We start from the raw sequence: 18,805 nt of genomic DNA on the forward strand, positions 1-18,805 counted from the left end.
AACACCCCAACCAGACCATGCGTGCTGGCTCACGCCTGTAATCCCAACACTTTGGGAGGCCGAGGCAGCTGGATCACCTGAGGTCAGGAGTTCGAGACCAGCCTGGCCAACATGGTGAAACCCCATCTCTACTAAAAATATAAAAATTTGCCAGTGATTGTAATCTCAGCTACTCGGGAGGCTGAGGCAGGAGAATCACTTGAACCCGGGAGGCAGAGGTTGCAGTGAGCTGAGATCGTGCCACTGCACTCCAGCCTGGGCAACAAAAGTGAAACTCCATCTAAAAAAAAAAAAAAAAGAAAAGAAAAGAAAACACCCCAACCAGCACTCGTGGGAATTTGGAGAAAGGGTACTTCACAAATGTAAGTAATTCAATTTGTTCCAACATCGGCTGGGTGCAGTGTCTCACATCTTGTAATCCCAGCACTTTGGGAGGCTGAGGTGGGAGGATCACTTGAGCCTAGGAGTTTGAGACCAGCCTGGACAATATAGTGAGATCCATGTCTACAAAAAAAAAAAGATCCCACATAACTTCCCAAGTCAAAGCTCAATATTTCAAAGAAACAATCTCCGAGATTCAACTCACAGAGTTTATTTTGACCCTCTGAAATGCAATCTCAAATTGAAGTTTTCCTAAGAAAAATGTTCACATTATGAAATAAGTATCCTACCTTATAATGTTATTTGAAATAGATACGCAGCTGCCCTGGCTCGTGTTCCCCCACAAGCTGGCTGAGGCCACGACCTCTACACAGCAGGGCTATATGGGAAGGCGATATCAGGAAGCCTGAGTGGGACCGGGAGGGGGTGATACCAAGAAGAAGAAAAGCCAACTGAAGGACATGGGACTAAGGGGGTTACCACTGTGGGCGGTTTAGGCTTGATCCTGCTGGGGATCCACCAAGGAAGGATCCTCAGATGGTCCAGCCATGGCTTGGAAAGGGAAATGTTCTCCATCAGCTGTGGTCTCGACTGGTCAGGGGTTGCCTGACGGTGTTAATTCCCTCACACTCCCAGGTGCACCACACACCAGCATGGCTGAGTGGGCTCCTGCCAGATGCCAGGTGGAGGTGGTAGAGAACCAGGCAGAGCTGAGACACGGTGTGTCAGGCCACACCTGCACATGGCCAGTCACCACAGCAATAGCTGTAGCAAAACGGTGGGCCCAGAGCATGTGAGACGGGGATCAAGAGACCAGAGCTTGCAACCACAGCAACTCTAGAAGCTGGGAAGCAACAATTCATTCTAGACTCCACCCCCACTGCCAAGGAGGCAACCGCAAAGTGTGCTGCGGTCCTGAAGACCCCTGCTCGACTCGGGTTAGGCTTGATACCTTGTGTGTGGATCACACTTCAGCGTCAGTGCCCAGTGTTAAACATAAAAGAAATGTTTCACCCTAGACCTAAAATAAATGAGAAGACAAAGATCCTCAACACATAATTGGTTTCCAAAATGTGGATCATAAAATATAAACCAATCACAATTCATAACCCTGACATCTGTACCAAGGAGCCCACGATCCTGCTGAAGTATAGTGAGTGGAGATGCTTCATCTGGAATCGAACCACTGGACATCCTGCACCTTGAAAATCAGAGCTCTGTCCTTCATGGATCCTGCATGTTGCAAAAGACAGATTTTTTCCAGGCTAGTTTCTTGGTGCCAGGAATAACTGCCCCCTGAGAGCTGAGTGTGCTTGAACCACCCACTAATGATATGCCACATTTTCCAGAGGGTGGGTGCCCCAAAGTCAGAATCACTTCCACCTTCCAGCTGCTTCAGACAGTGACTTTCAGCAGCCCTAGCAGAGACGCTGCTGGAATGCGCATGAAGATGGGTCTGCAGCCATCCTGACTGGGTAGGGGCACCCAGGAAGACTCACAAGCCCTGGAGAGCACATCAGCCTTTAAACCACCCAAGAAGAGCAAGTTGGCAAGGATGGCCTGGATGGGTTGCTTCAGTGGGCTGGGCCTCTGGTAAAATGAATCAAAGTACCTGTGCATCAGAGTGACATCAGGAGAATGAAATCAGTCACTACACGTGAACGTGCCCAAAGCTGCAGGCATGTATGCACTCATACGTGTCCAGGACCTAAGAGGAAGGAGGTAGAGAATCGCTGCAACCTGGGAGTTCTACATGTGTTGAGGTTGAGCACTATGATTTAAAATGCACAGTGCAGGGAAGGGAGTAGAATGATTTGGAAAGTAAATTCCATGACATGCTAGACAAGGAAGGGAAGGGCAACACTGAGCTGATCTTAAAGTGACAGACCAAACCCAAGCAGATGTCTTGAAGGCAACGAGGGAACAGCATCCTCACCTCCCACACGTGGTGCAGCAAGAGCCTCACTCTGCAGACTCAGGAAGGCACCAAGCTACAAACATCTATGAGCTATTTGTATTCATACAGCATAAGTTCAGCTCAGACAATAAAATGTAAGGCTGTCCTTCCCCCTGAGAAATACTCAGTGCTTCTGGTTACACCTGGAGGTGGCTTTTCCTTGAGGCTGCCTTCCTGGAAAAGGGCCATTCACTTATTTAAAAAGAAAAAACCACAGAAGTTTCAGGAGCTCATTGAAGCCGGTAGGGGAAAGGTGCTATTAATCATATAAGTAATTTGGAAATGAGTGGCGTCTCTAAGAACAAAGGCAAAGAGAACTGCACACAGCATTGTACTCTAGTGGATAAAGTTGTTTCTTGCAGGAGTGCCAGTGAACAGTGCTGACAGTACATTCATGCTAAAACTGAACCATTGGTTGGGCGTGGTGGCTCACGCCTGTAATCCCACAACAGATCGAGATTGTCCCCCAAAAAAACAAAAATGAACCATTAATTAAGCGGATGGTCGATGGTGGGAGCCACGTTTCTCATTGTTGGAGGAGAATTTACAGCAAAGTGGGGAAATGACACAATGGTGAGAGTCAGAGATAACAGTAGGAACTCAAGTTTAACCTATTATAGACACCTATAGTCACATAAAGAAATATCTGTAGGTATGTGTATATATAGGGGTTAGTACACACACATGTATTTCTTCGCTCTGTCAGCTGAGAGGGCCTGAGAGAAGCAGCCCTGCAGGGGCAGTGAGCACACCTGGCTCCAGATCTGGGATTCTAACACTTCTCCAATAAAAGGACCCGAGGCTCCTCGGGGAGATGGCTGATTCCGAGACAGGGGCAGGAAATATAAACCATGAGACTGGAACATCTTGTAGTGCCAGAAAGTAAGGAAGTGCTCAAATAAAACCCCAAATGGAGACATGTGGAAGGGACACGGGAGCCATCTGAAAGAGCTCCCAAGATGAAGCCATCTGAACAAGAAAGTGAGATAGTATTGGATAACAACCCAAAGTATAAAATAAATATCCATGAGTCCATTCTGAGTCCTCAGCCTTCCTCTCTAAGGATGAACTGCTGTTCCCAGCACCCAGCGAGGTCCTCAAGGCTGAACGGTGTCCGAGGGAGAGTGACTTATGGGTGGCACATCTCCTGCACGGCCTGTGCCCAGCTGTGCGGGGCAGCTACAGCTCCGACGATGCACGTGTGTGTGAAGCTGTGCAGTGGCGCATCTGGCACACATACACCCTCCCCAGAAAAGAAGCACCTTTCCTGCTCCTATACCTCCCTGTCAGGCACTTCTCACAATTCTGCCAAAACCAAGAGAGATGAAAAACGAAATGTCACAAAGGCAATGCGCCTTTTTTTTTTTTTTTTTTTTTTTTTTTGAGACGGAGTCTGGCTCTGTTGCCCAGGCTGGAGGCTGGAGTGCAATGGCAGGATCTCGGCTCACTGCAGCCTCCACCTCCTGGGTTCAAGCGATTCTCCTGCCTCAGCCTCCCAAGTAGCTGGGAGAGGTGTGCACCACCACACCTGGCTAAATTTTTTTGTATTTTTTAACAAAGATGGGGTTTCATTGTGCTGGCCAGGCTGGTCTTGAACTCCTGACCTCAAGTGATCCCCTCCCAAAGTGCTAGGATTACAGGCATGAGCTGCCCTGCCCGGCCCCAAGGCAATGTGCTTTAAAGCGAAGCTGGCTTTCTCTCTGGCATTACGGAAAAAGGGAAAATCATTGCTTTCTGGCCATTTTTCTCTAGTGGCTGCTTCATGGTGACATGACTCTGCTGGGGTTGGAGGTGGAAGAGGATGGTCATCTTCCTCCTGTCGTCCAGCCTCTGCAAAGTGCTCTCCCGGGTGCTCTTCCTACCTCCCACTAGTCTGTGAAGTAGTTACGATAGACCCCACTTCATAAAGAGATTTTCCCCAAAGACGGCAAATCAACTTGCCCAAGATAACACAACCCATGTGCTCGGGGGCATTCAAGCCAAACCTCTACACTCCCTTCAGGAACTGAGCTGACTTCCTACACACAGCGACCACTGAGCATCAACCACGTGCCAGGCACCCGAGGCACTTCATATAACATTACCTGCGACGTCCAGAAGCCTCAAAGGTTGGGGTCATTTCCACATACTCGAGAGTCCCTGCACCCGATGGGTATTTCACAATTTCATTGTACAAGCCCATTTTAATTAACTAGGTTCTTCTCAGAGGCCAGGAACACTTAGAGATGAGAGGCTGCAGCTGCAAAGCCACATGGGATGGGGCAGGAGGGGACTGCTGTCTTCCCGAGTTTAAAATATGCCCAGGAGCCCTCTTCCCCCCACCCCACCTGCAGATTCACACTTGAGAGGACCTTGCTACATGCAAGGGTGACTCAGGGACCTTCTCCTCCCATCCATGGCCAAAGTACAAGAACAAAGGGCAGATGGGGTGGAGGCCACTTAGAAGATGTGAGTCCCGTGACGGCATAAACCAGCCCTAAAGCTGGAGCCATTTCATCCCACATGGGACAGGACCCCGCTTCTCCTCCGGGCGGGACCCATTCTTTTGCCTTGAGCTGGCTTATTCTTAACTGTACACTCACAAACGTAATCCATTTTATCTGCAGTATTCCTGGGAAAGGAATTCTTGCATTCAGATTATGAGGACTCTGTCCAGGGGGCTCTCACACCTCCCTCGAAGCAGGGAGAGCTCGCCCCTGGCCATGGGAGCCGCCCACCACACAGGGGCTGGTGAACGAGGCCGCCACGCACTGAGGCTGAGGGAGGGGGTTTGGAAGTGCTACTGGGGATGACAGTGGCCAGTCCCAGGCCTGCCACCTTCAGACCAAGAGCAGGCACGAGCCAACCCTGCTTACTTAACTGAGACCAGCTCCCAAGAGACAGCGTTCCAGGCCCCCACACCTTCTCCCAGTGGGAAAATCTGGATGGGGGGTAAAAAAAGGCGCTGAGGCTTGTCCTGGATCCGTGGGTATCCACCATTTGCAGCCCGAACAACCAAGCCCACCTTTAGGGGAGGAAAGACATGGCAGCAACTGGAACGTGGCATTGAAAGTCCGAGGCTCAGATTCCCAAGCCGCCATGCCCCAGGCAGGACCTTCCACAGTGACATCCCAAGAAAACAGCCAATGTAGACTGAGCCGGGAGGGCCTGGTGAGGAAGTGGGTGGGGCTGGGAGCCAAGGCCTGGGCGTGTCTCACTCCAGCCACTGACACCCTGACCCAGGACGCGCCTTCTCGGGCCTTGGGTCCACATATCCGCAAGCAAGATGCCCTCCAGATCCGATCCCTGAGGGCTGGGCCAGTGGGTTCAAGGCAAACACAAAGGGAAGGGGAGGGACACAGAGCTTCATAACCATGCAAGGACGCTTGCTCTGAAGGCGTCAGCTCTCCCTGAAGGAGGCAGCCTGGACCACAAGGGAGGACTGTGCCCAAGAGCTTCCAGAGCAGGCACAGAGGAGGCTGAGTGCAGGCGGCACATGTATGTGCAGGGTCTCTGCTGTGCGTGTAGGGTCTTGGCTATGCATGCAGGGTCTCAGCTGTGTGTTCAGGGTCTCAGCTGTGTGTGCAGGGTCTCAGTTGTGTGTGCAGGGTATCAGCTGTGTGTGTGTGCAGGGTCTCAGCTGTGTGTACAGGGTCTCAGCTGTGTGTGCAGGGTCTCAGCTGTGCGTGTGTGCAGGGTCTCAGCTGTGCGTGTGTGCAGGGTCTCGACTGTGTGTGCAGGGTCTCAGCTGTGTGAGCAGGGTCTCAGCTCTGCATCCACCCACCACACCCATCACCTTTGTCCTGTTTCGACAATGAGGCTCGAAAGATCCAGCTCTGCGAAGTGGGAGGATGGAAGACCCCTGTACACTGTGGAGAAGAAGCTGTGCTCCTAAATAATGGCATGTAAGAGGACGAGCGGCACAGGCCACCCTGCCTTGCCACAGAAGGGAAGATATAACCTGGACTCCACCAACCAGGGCTGGGAGGATCTGTGCCTTTGAAATCTTCCAAACACCTGGAGGCCACACCACGGCACTCCCACCAGGGTCTCTGGGGTCCGGGTACCACTCTTCTTCCTTCTTCAGAGGTTTGTGGTCATTGCTCAGTAGAGACTCAGCCTGGTTAGAGTCTCCCAGGAGCACGGAGTGAAGGCCGAGCTCAGAGCCATTGCCCCTTCTCTCTGGAAGACAGGCACCATCTCCGTGTCTCATGGGGTCTGTCTCATGGGCCTTGAGCAGCAGCTCGCCTCTGCCGGAGGGATCCATGTGCTGGGAGCACCCAGGTGCTGTGGGGATCCATGTGCTGGGGGGGACCCGTGAGCTGGAGGGACCTGTGTGCTGGAGGGACCTGGGTACTGGGGAGATCTGTATGCTGGGGGAGGAGGAACCCGTGTGCTGGTGGTATCCGTGTGCTGGGGGGATCCGTGTGCTGGGGAGGAATCTGTGTGCTGGAGGGACCTATGTGCTGGGGGGATCCGTGTGCTGGGGAGACCCGTGTGCTGAGGAGATCCGTGTGCTGGGGAGGGAACCCGTGTGCTGGGGAGAACCTATGTGCTGGGGGGACCCTGTGTGCTGGGGGGACCCTGTGTGCTGGGGGGATCCGTGTGCTGGGGAGATCCATGTGCTGGGGAGATCTGTGTGCTGGGGGGGAACCCGTGTGCTGGGGGTATCCGTGTGCTGGGGGGGCGTGTACTGGGGGGCACCCGTGTGCTGGGGGATCTGTGTGCTGGGAACATTCATGTGAGGTTGTTTTCCTGGCACAGCAGGGGCTGTTTAAACCAGGAAGTTGGGTCCAGAAATGGCAACGTCACACTCTTTAAGAAACTAGGCCTGGGAGCCTAGGGAAGGGGACATTCTGACTGACAGCACCCAGATTACCACATACCCAACCCCAAGACTCCCTGACACCACTGCCAGGCACAAGGCTTCAAGGGCACTAGGAAATACCTGGTTATGAGGTGTCATTGAGGAAAGGGTTCTCATCTGCATGGGGACAAGGACAGCTGGACAGTGCAGAAGGGAGCTCCGAGACCACACACAGCCATTAACCCCGGATCGTCACTTGCTCTTCTCCTCCCTGGAGTGGCCGCTTTGTACAAAGGAAAGACGGATGCTCGAGGTCACGAGCTCAAACCCACACCCAGTGGGGAAATCTGCGCCGTCTCCAACAGCTGAGTTGCCCAACCAAGAGATTTCAAGCTTTCCAAGAACTGACGTGGTTTCTGGAAGGAAACAGAGGCCACATGAGATGAGGGTGGGGGAGTAGGACCCAAGACCAGGCTCCCCAGCGAGCAGCCAGGCTGGTATCCAAGGTCCACTTGGAATGCAGCCCAGGACACAGGGTGCCAGGGGGCCTGTGGCGGCACCGTCATTGAAACTGTCCCAATAGCTCAGCTCCAGGAAGGGCTGTGGAGAGTGACTGCTCAGTGAGATGTGCTGAATTAATGAGCCCCTCATGCCCTTACAAAAGCACTTGTAAGGGCAGCTGGAAGTTGCTAGCATAGGAGAGACTGCAGCGCCAACTGCTCAGAGGAACTCGTTTAAAAGGAGCCCACAGGGATGCTTATTTTTAGGACAACACATATAGGATGAAATGCTTAAACAGAGTTGATGGAGAACGTGCCACCCATGGGCACCATCCCCGGAGCACACGGCCCCTCAAGGAAACAAGCTGTTGGGTGCCCAGAGCAGATGGGAAATCGAATCCAAGAATGTTCAGGAAGAACGGGCCTCAGGCATTCATAGAGCCCTCCCTGCCTTCAAGCACCAACTGCAAAAACAGTGCCATATGATACTTTCTCTCCCTTCACAGCCTTCAAAGCAAGACTCTGGCCAGGGCTGGAGCTCATGCTTATGATCCCCGCACTTTGGGAGGCCGAGGCAGGAGGATTGCGTGAGCCCATGAGTTCTAGACCAGCCTGGGAAACACAGCAAGACCTCATCTCTACAAAAAATAAAAATAAAAAATTAGCCAGGCGTACTGACACACCCCTGTAGTCCCAGCTACTCGGGTGACTGAGGTGGGTGGATCACTTGTGTTCAGGAGTTCAAGGCTGCAGTGAGCTGAGATTGTGCTACTGCACTCCAGCCTGGGCAACAGAGTGAGACCCTGTCTCAAAAAAAAAAAAAAAAAGATTCCAAGGTCTTTTTGATTAGCATATTTCCTAGATGGGTCACTAGCAAAGATGCACTTTATAGAAAATAAATATAACTTCTGTCCCTTCAGTGGTCTATTCAGCCAAGTCAATAAAAAGTCACGAGTCAGGCTGATTTGCGTTCACTTCTCAATGGGCTGCGGTTGCGAAACTGAAGTTTTAAACTCCGAAACCACATCTTAGGGGGGCTGAGGACCTGCAATCGCAGGGGTTGCCTCAGTGCTTCCTCCTGGGGTCCAAGCTCCCTTCCTTGCCTGAAAGCACTCACTCCACAGGAGCAGACAAGTTAGGCCTGCAGCAGCCCAGAAACCAGAGAGCACAGGCCTTCAGCAAATTATGAACAGCTCCCCAGAAAACAGAGCACCCCTGTAATCCCAGCATGTTGGGAGGCTGAGTCGGGAGGATCACTTGAACCCGGGAGGTACGGTCTGCAGTGAGCTAAGATCACACCACTGCACTCCAACCTGGTGACAGAGCAAGATCCTATCACAACAAAAAAAAAAAAAGAAAGAAAGAAAGAAAACAGCACTCATGAAACCCACTGCCCAGTGCCATCCGCCCCACATTGCCTCCCAACAAACAGCCCCGACCCCGACCTGCTTTCGTTCAGTCACATTTCTGGGAAAACAAATCTGCTGTCTCCTGGCATCTCTGTCTGACATCTTCCAATAAAGCAGCCACCCCACGGCCAGCAGCAGCAGACCCGAAGGGGGTTTCTGACTCAGAGACCTGGGTGCTCAGATGCCCCAGACTTCAGCAGAACCAGAGCTTTTAGCTTTGCTACTATTATTGGAATTCAAGTCATCAAGAAAACTAGGCAGATGGGCCAATCTAAATATTCTGCAATTGGTAAGGATTTCACAGAGCTTCTGCAGAAAGAGAGACGTATCTCAAGTTCGCAGCCATCTCCCCAGCACCCCCCACCCTACCCCACAAAAAGTCCCTGGGACTGGGGGTGCAAATGAAGTCAGTTCAGTCTCAATACCTAAGTTTTTCCAAAAGTCCTCTTTAATAATACATGTAGCCAACACTGCTGCAATCAGTATAAAAACAAAGTTATTCCTGATTTTGTATAAATGAACATGTCGAGAGTCAGGATTATAAAGCATCAAGATACAAGTACCAAGTGGGAGGACCAAAGACAACTTACAGTGAAGGAAACACTTGAGAACAAGAAATGTCAAAGTTGTAGGATGTGGTAACAACCCAGGGTGCTGAAAGGGTCAGAGGTGCAGGTGCAGACGCAGGCTTCTGCCTGTGCAAGGGCGAGGGGGCCATTGGAGGCTGGCTGCAAAGGACCAGTGCCAGGCAGCGGGGCAGAGAGCGCCAGGGGTCTCAACTCTGCAGATTGGGCTTTGCAGAGGATTCCTGTTTCCCCACCTCCCCACCCCTCTGACAGAGACCGAGGAGACCACACACGTTGACCTCCTCTTCATAGCCAGCCATCATTTCCACTCCAACATTCTGCTGCGTGTGTCATTCCGGAAAATAATTCCTTGGTGTTCCTTGCTCCTTTCAGATCACAGCTTGCCTGGTCAGACCCCTTCCCACATGCACAGTCTGAGTCCAGGAGGCCCTCGAAAGTCAGGCACAACACCCAGATCTGGTCCTCTTGGGTGGCTTATGACTGGATATATCCACTGTGTGTGACGGCCTCTCAGCTCTCTGCTGTAAGATCATTGGCACCACCAGGTCAAACAGGGTCTCAAACAGGAGGTCCACATTGTAGCCGGTCTTGGCGCTGGTCTCAAAGCACATTTGCTCAGCGGCCGGCACGTCCTGCTCATCCAGCATCTTGTACTTGAGGATCTTTTTATAAAGGGCCACCGCATCCTCCAGATGCACCTGCTTAGGTGCCCTGGGGGAGACACAGTCCTCGGCCTCCATATTGGGACTGCACTCTTCCTTCTCCTGGCCCACCAAGGCCCCCTCCTCAGTGAGGTCCACTTTGTTCCCCACGATGGCGAAGAGGCAGTCTTTGCTGGCTGTGTCTGTCAGGCCCAGGAACCGGTCCTCCAGCTCCACCAGGCTCTGCCGGTGATTCACATCATAGGTGAGGATGATGGCGGCCGCCCCCCGGCAGTACATGGAGCCCAGGCCATGGAACTGCTCCCGCCCTGGTGGGAAAAGAGGGACAGAAAGAGTGGTTATCTCTCATCTCAGAACATAGCCACCAGCCACACTGCAAGGGAGTGTCCCACAGGGATGTTTATTTTTAGGGCAACACACACAGGATGAAACGCTTAAACATAGTTGATAGAGAATGTGCCACCCATGGGCACCATCCCCAGAGCAGGCGGCCCCTCGAGAAAACAAGCTGTTGGGTGCCCAGAGTAGATGGGAAATCGAATCCAAGCATGTTCAGGAAGAACGGGCCTCAGGCATTCACACAGCCCTCCCTGCCTTCAAGCACCAACTCTAACGGAGTCATGGCCCCAGCCGTGGCTGGAGATGGAAGGAATCAAGAACTGATGTCCAGAAAAAAGCAGCGACTGCCAAGGCCCTTGCTGAGACAGAAGCTGACTCAGGAAGGCAAACTCTGAAAGCAAAGTGTGCCCATGTCCCTTCACCCTCCTCCTTTACACCCCCTGGGCACTCCCAGCTGCCCTGTGCTGCCCTTGCTGCCCTGCCCAGGAGGTACTACAGGGAGGGCTTCTGAGTTCATAACAGGGGTTGTAAACCACACCTGCACTTATCTGCCCAGAATCACACAGCACCCTGCAGTGCTCACGATATTTTTAGGACACAGTGGACATCTCCCCTCCCTCACTGGAATCGGAATCCCTGAGGAGCCAGGCCCCAGCATTCGCACTTCTTATGGGTGCCGCAGCCCCGCCTGCCCTCCAGGTTTAAAACAGACAGAGGTGCGGGCAATTGCAGGCAAGCCAGGAACCTGCTCCCAAAACATTTCCAGGTCGAGATCAAACCCTTGGGACACAGCTCAACGTCAACACATTGGCTACTGACAAGGTGCTGTCTGTCACTGGGTCTGGCGGGGAACAGGGCCAGCTGGCATGCACCCCTGCAGTGCCTGGAGTGTGGGCCTCTGCCCTCCCTGTGCCCCCAGCACTTCAGCCTCACAAGGTCGATGCGGGCACACACACTTTCCACGAGGAGACTGAAGTGTGGGGGAGTCAGGCACAGCAGCGCTTGAGGGAGGCTGGGCCAGGACACTGGAACACCCGCCACCGTCCTACATTTAAACGCAGAGACCCCCGAATTGATGGCTAAAAAGGAGGATTAAAAGGTCCCGGTCCCTGTGTACTTTTACAATGCAGTCATCTAATCAAATCAACCCGGGTCAGATACACTCCCCACAGGTAACACCTGCACATCCATACTGTCCTGTTCCCAACATCTGTCCCAGGACCACCTTTCTATCCCACCAACAGTGCACAGATCCCCAAGGGGGCCCGCTCACCTCCCCACCAGCAGGCGGCTCCCTGCCAGTCCACTCAAGGGCTACCTAGGAACTTTCTGGCATAATTCTGAACCCCTGTCTGTAGCACAAGCTTTCTGCATACTCAGATGTGGAGGACAGACTCCCACAAGGGGAGCAGATCTGGCCAAGGCAGGTGTTCGTGGGACAGGTGCAGTGCACGCAGCAGGTGAGAGCCCCCAGCAGGGAGGGCTGAGCCGAGCACGCCTGCTGGTATGTCCTCCAGGCCTTGGCGTGCTTTTAATCGTTGGGCACATCTGCCGCACTGGGGGGATGAGCTCTCAGGAAGCAGCTGTGGGAGAGGCAGCAGCATGCACCTTGGCCCCCACCTGCCTCTCGCGGACCGAGCAGGCTGCGCATGGCATGGGCCCTCCCTGCTGGCAGGAAGGTGATGAATTTGTTTCAATCACCAACAAGCAAACCCCAAGTGAGATCTTCCAACCACAAAGCACCTGCTCCCGACCACACCTGCCGGGGGCACTCTTTCGAAGAGGAGTGAGACTGATACCTGTGCTCAGACGCCATCCCAAGGAGCCTCTGCAGACAGGCCTGGAAGCTCCCATAGCGCCTGCTGCAGGCCAGCTCCTCCCCCTCCTCCCTGGGGCATGTGTGGCCTCCCGGGCCATGCCCTTAGACCAAGAGGAGGGAGAGCTGGGAACGACTGACTAACAGCACTGGCCTCCACTCTCGAGCTCAGAACGCAAGGTCAAGTGCCTCTGAACAAGAATGAGGCTGCTGGGGCGTTGGCGCAGAGAGAGGTGGCACCCAGGGAGTGTCCAGGCCCCATTCCAATCCCTCACCTGGGAAAAGTAAGCCTGGTTCTGATTTTTTAAAAAGAAGCTAACAATGTGGATTTTAATCTCCCAAGTTTTAAGCATTCAAAACTAATTCAAAATTTTCTAAAGATCACATTTAGGCAAACCAAAATGCAACAGTGGCCCATCATTGGCAGCTTCTAAATTATAAATGGTCCCATGTCACTTTGAGAGCAACTTCCCCTGAGTGTGTGGACAGTGTCGACCAGTAGCAAGGGCTCTTAACCACTGGGGTCATAAACCAAATTCACAGGGTCCACGACCTTGAATGGGGGAGAAAAACGTCATCTTTGTTTTCACCACCCTCTATCTGAAATTTACCATTTCCTTTCACCATAAATATTGGCAGTAAACTGCAGAAATGGCGGTAAGGGGCACTCATCACCAACAGGGCCAGCAGGTGCTTCCATCCACATGCCAGACGCCTCAGACACTCCAGAGTGATGCCCACGACCCTTCAGACCGGTCACGCCTTCATTCATTAATATGTCGACCATGAACCACATATCAACCATAATTTTAAAAGGCTCTAGACGACTGTATTTAAGGATAGCTGGTTACCTTTGTATGTGACTGCATGCACTTGGGCACAGTGTTCTGAGAAGGGGTCCTGAGCTCATACCCCTCAGGGGCCGAGAGGGCCTTCACACAAACAAAGTTAAGGACCCTTGGTCTGTGGGGCTTTGGAGCATGGACTGAACGCACGACACCTGCACACATGTGGCTCTCTAAGGCAGACTGTCCTTTGCCAATAAACCACTGTTTAGAGCCAAATAGCCAAGAAGCACAACCAAATTTCATCCCATTCCCATCCGCAATCTTTCTGAAATGGCCACATTCTGATGACACCAAGTTCTCAAACCTTGCTAGGTGATGCTGCCTAGATTTTGAGGCAGGCTGGTCACCCCTTGGGCAACCCTGGAGAGAGGCGCCCACAGAGACACACACTCATGTCCTGTGAGATGAGCCAGACAGACCTGTCTACTGACCACTATGGTCTCCCAGGCCCCGAGCATGGGCTCCAGCTCCCCCTTCAGCAAAGCTGACAGTGTGCCCTTCGGGGATGTGGAGGGAAAGCGAGCTGGGAGCTGAGCCCAGACCAGCTCTGGTAGGAGTCAGAAGAATGTGCCCTGCTGCCAGTCTGAGGGTCAAAGTGCGAGAGCTACCCGGGTCACCTCCCTCTTCTGGGAAAAGCCAGCCTGGGAAAGCTGTCGTTTGGGCAACAGAGCCACCCTGTTGGCAAGCAGCTTGTGCTCTGGAATTCAGCACCTGAAGGGCAACATTCCTCCCTTCCACATGCCTACCAGGGGTCAGCTTCAGACTGAGAAGTCAATCCGTTTCCAGTCAAGCTGGACTGGACCCCAGCAGGCAGAAACCAAACAGTGTCCCTGGAATCCACAGTCATTCTCCCACTACAGAAGATGATGATCAAGAGCCTTTAAAACCCAATACAGCAGGCATTAGCTTAAAAAAGAAAAGGCTAGGGCAGGAGGATTGCTTGAGGCCAGGAGTTGGACACCAGCTTGGGCAACATAGCAAGGCTCCTATCTCTACAAACATATATATACTTTAATTAGCCAGGCATGGTGACGCATGCCTGTAGTCCCAGCTACTCGGGAGGCTGAGGAGGAAAGATTGCTTGAGCCAAGGAGTTCGAGGCTGCAGTGAGCTATGATCATGCCAGTGCACTCCAGCCTGAGCAACAGAGTGAGACCCCATCTCTAAAACAAATTTAAAATGGTAATAATAAAGAAAAGAAAAAGGCCGGAGACTCATGCCTGGAATCCCAGCACTTTGGGACGCCAGGGTGGGCGGATCACCTGAGTTCAGGAGTTCGAGACCAACCTGACCAACACAGAGAAAACCCGTCTCTACTAAAAATACAAAATTAGCCAGGCGTGGTGGCACGTGCCTATAATCCCAGCTACTCAGGAGGCTGAGGCAGGAGAATTGCTTGAACCTGGGAGGCGGAGGTTGCGGTGAGCTGAGCTAGCGCCACTGCACTCCAGCCTGGACAAGAGTGAAACTCCATCTCAAAAAAAAAAAAAAAAAACAGAAAAGAAAGAAAAATGCTTCTTCGTCATGATCACAGTACTAAGACTTTTGTTTCAGGGACACTAATCCCATAGATAACAGTCCAGGCATCATGAAGTTTTTACGTGAGCTAAAAACGTCATCAGCTTCTACCCACCAGATTTCACAAGAGTGTGACTGTGGGAATGTGGAGTCAGGGGCATTCCAGCTACCCTGGAAGAATGTTTTTCAAGTCTCTGTTACATAGTTCACTAGGGCCAAAGGGAGAACCGTGTTGATGCCTATGCCTAAAATAGTTTTCCATTCCAGATAAAAACGTCTGATTTGCCTTTAAAAAACTAAAAAAGGAAATAATAATATAAAAGGAAAGATCTTAGTAATGAAAGGAAGTAGGAACTGAAGAATCACAAATGCTAGCCAGAAAAAAGTAAGAATTCTTGCTTGAACCCTATAATCTGTTATCTACCCATTAATGAATGCAAACCAATTAAATGCAGTTGCCCCAGCTAAAGAATTTACAAGCAAGCAGTTTTCATATTTGAAATTCTAAAATACTACTGCTTTGGAGATAATGTATAGCTTTTAGGATTGCTAATGGAAGAGTCAGGCTGCTCTCAATGAGCGCATTGTCCACACCAAGAAGGGCCAGTCCCGCAGGGAACAGAAGTTCTGAATTTAATCCTAATTGAATTTGAGTAGGGGCTCTGGTATTTAAGGCATGACAGTGAACATAAGACAATGAAGATAAAATGGTGTCACTACAACTTGACCTTTTGCACTTGGTTTTGACAGACTCACAGTGTATTTGAATCCAAGGACCCTCATGCATTTTCTGGAAGTTTGTGAATGTGCTCTGAGCAGGGCCGTCAGCCCCCTGCTGCCAACCCCATACACATGTCAGCCCCTGTATCTCTCAGAGTATTGATTTCCTGTCTACAAGTATGGGCTTAAACGGAGTACTTCAAAGTCCCTCTCCCTGGAGACAGGATCAGGCATCTCTATCTCTCTTGCCTTCTCCCCCAGACCGGAGTCCCTCAGTACCAATCCTGAAGCCAAAGCGCTGAGAGTTCTGCTGGTTTACTTGGACTTTCCTGGAGAAATAAACAGTCTTAGGTCCATTTCTGGGGATGCCAGAGCCCCAGGCTGCCCCAGAAACAGGGCAAAAGAGAAAAATCACAAATTGGTTCAAATTCAACCAGCGCAGCCAAGGGTCGGTGAGCTGCCAACCCTGGTCTGGTGAACGGAGCCAGGCTGCCGAGCCTGTGTGGCCACTACTAACACCAGCCTGACATCATCAGGGCTGGGGGCACGGGTTCAAGCCTGAGGAAGGAGCCCAGCCTTCTGCCAGACTCTCCCGCCTTTTTGCCTGGGCTGTCTTCCGGCCAAGCAGATGGGAGGATGGGTGAGTGACCGGAGCCTGGGGCTCTACGTTCAACTTGCCCAGGAATTATTACTCGTCTATGTAGCAAATCCATAAGTGATCTGCTAAGCTTTGTCACCAACACATATAGACGAAAACGTCAATTACCCCTGGTGGTGAAGGAAACCTGAATCTGTAAGAACGCCTCCAAAGTCTGATCAGCCACACTGTTGGACAAACTACTGAAATGCAGCAAAACTGACCAGGACTGTAACTGTGAGTCCAGAGCAGCCAGAAATGAAGACGCCCTGCTCACTGCAGACAGGGCCCTGGGGAGGCAGGTCCCACCCACTCTACCTCTACACAGACACAGGACCCTGGGGAAGTAGGTCCCACCCGCCCCACCTCTACACAGACACGGGACCCTGGGGAAGTAGGTCCCACCCACCACACCTCTACACAGGGCCCTGGGGAAGTAGGTCCCACCCACCACACCTCTACACAGGGCCCTGGGGAGGCAGGTCCCACCCACCCCACCTCTACACAGGGCCCTGGGGAGGCAGGTCCCACCCACCCCACCTCTACACAGACACAGGTCCCTGGGGAAGTAGGTCCCACCCACCATACCTCTACACAGGGCCCTGGGGAGGCAGGTCCCACCCACCACACCTCTACACAGGGCCCTGGGGAGGCAGGTCCCACCCACCCCACCTCTACACAGGGCCCTGGGGAGGCAGGTCCCACCCACCCCACCTCTACACAGGGCCCTGGGGAGGCAGGTCCCACCCACCCCACCTCTACACAGACACAGGTCCCTGGGGAAGTAGGTCCCACCCACCACACCTCTACACAGGGCCCTGGGGAGGCAGGTCCCACCCACCACACCTCTACACAGGGCCCTGGGGAGACAGGTCCCACCCACCCCACCTCTACACAGACACAGGTCCCTGGGGAAGTAGGTCCCACCCACCACACCTCTACACAGGGCCCTGGGGAGGCAGGTCCCACCCACCCCACCTCTACACAGACACAGGACCCTGGGGAAGTAGGTCCCACCCACCACACCTCTACACAGACACAGGTCCCTGGGGAAGTAGGTCCCACCACCCCACCTCTACACAGACACAGGACCCTGGGGAAGTAGGTCCCACCCACCACACCTCTACACAGGGCCCTGGGGAGGCAGGTCCCACCCACCCCACCTCTACACAGACACAGGTCCCTGGAGAAGTAGGTCCCACCCGCCCCACCTCTACACAGGGCCCTCAGGAGGCAGGTCCCACCAGGTTTGTTTCTCGAATTTACAGATCTAAAAACACAATTGTGTCTGTTAGCCTAAAGAGCTAATTCCACTCACTTTATGAGGTTTAAGTTCTGTCCAAACGAGAGAAATGGAAGCCAGAACAGGACTCGGTAATTTATAGCAGGGAATGAGCTGTTAACTTCCACGATCCCGTCCCCTATCAAGGACAGGAAGCACTGCATTAGCGATGGGAAGAAGCATGGCCAGCACAGTGTGAGTCCTCAGGGTTTATTATGCTTATGCAGGCTTCCCTTTCCCATGTTTTACAGAAGGAGAAACTGAGGCACAAATGGAGAAGGAGGTGGGCAACAGACACAGGAGCGGTGGAGCCCTGACAAACGCGCTGGCGACAGGCACCCCAGGGAGTCTGGTCTAACCACCCCCGGAAGCAGAGGAAGGGGCCTAGGGCCCCTTTGAGGTGGGCTGTCGGGCAGGAGAAAAGCCTGCCTCCACCCTGTGATCCCACAGAGCACAGGCATTTGCAGAGTGCAGCCACTTTCCCAGGAGCTCCAAATTTTGTGCAGAGAACTATCCTGGAAGTGCCGGCTAATTCGCTGGGCAGGGACTGCAGAGCATTCTGGTAAACAGCCCCCACTCTAGAGACAGACTACATTCAAATCCCCACCGTGTGACCTTGGGCAAGTCACTTAGACATGCGGTACCTCAGTTTCCCTGTCACTAAAATGTGGGTCACACCTGCCAAAGGGTGGCTGAGAAACCAGAATCTGCACACAGGTAAACTGCCTGGAGCTGTACCCAGCATATTAGGCCCTATAATAGAAGTGTTTGTTCCATAAATCATGAGATTCCTCCCAAACCTAAGGATGGACGTCACCGTCCCAGGGCTGCCCATGTCCGGGGTCTCATCATCCCTCCATTTACACCCTACCTCCTGGGGCCGACTGGGCGCTTTTGCAGTGGACCAATCTTCTATGTTTCTTATTCTCAGATGACGACCTTCTCCCTGGTCCTGGGGGTGCTCCGGATGTTGCCAGATCAGTGGAGCTGACATGGCCCAGGGTTCAGGCACAAGGGGAAGGGAAGTCAGCACCCACAGTAATCCCGATCCGCTGTTGCAGAACCGAAAACTGCCCAAGTGCTTTCCATTTCACTCTTCAACCTTCCAAAAGCCAAACACAGCCAGGCTTCTACCCCAAGTGTCGTGTCATTTTCACTCATGGTTTAAATAAGAGAGTGGGTTGAGACAGCCATCAGAAGCCACAGACACTCTTGGCTCACATCTTAAGCATGCAGCGGGGAGACTTAAAAAATACTGATGCTCAGACCCTGACCCAGCTGCCAGGATCAAGAGTGGGGCTGGCATTTGTATCAGCTTTAAAAGCTCCCCAGGTGAATACCACGTGCACCAGGAGTGAAAATC

The 18,805-nt window shown here is 52.6% G+C and overlaps 1 protein-coding gene across 2 annotated transcripts in view; it reads right to left on the reverse strand.

The window, feature by feature from the left end:
* Positions 1-9,459: 9,459 nt before the first annotated feature.
* Positions 9,460-18,805, reverse strand: part of RAB20 (RAB20, member RAS oncogene family) — a 37,571-nt gene continuing 28,225 nt past the window's right edge. For both annotated transcript variants that reach the window (XM_054447362.2, XM_063651146.1), the window contains one exon: positions 9,460-10,590. In XM_054447362.2, coding sequence (XP_054303337.1) covers positions 10,058-10,590 — 533 coding nt within the window. In that variant the 3' untranslated portion in view covers positions 9,460-10,057. The remainder of the gene's footprint in view (positions 10,591-18,805) is intronic.

The sequence above is a fragment of the Pongo pygmaeus genome, chromosome 14 (assembly GCF_028885625.2).
Source record: "Pongo pygmaeus isolate AG05252 chromosome 14, NHGRI_mPonPyg2-v2.0_pri, whole genome shotgun sequence".
Lineage (NCBI taxonomy): Eukaryota > Metazoa > Chordata > Mammalia > Primates > Hominidae > Pongo > Pongo pygmaeus.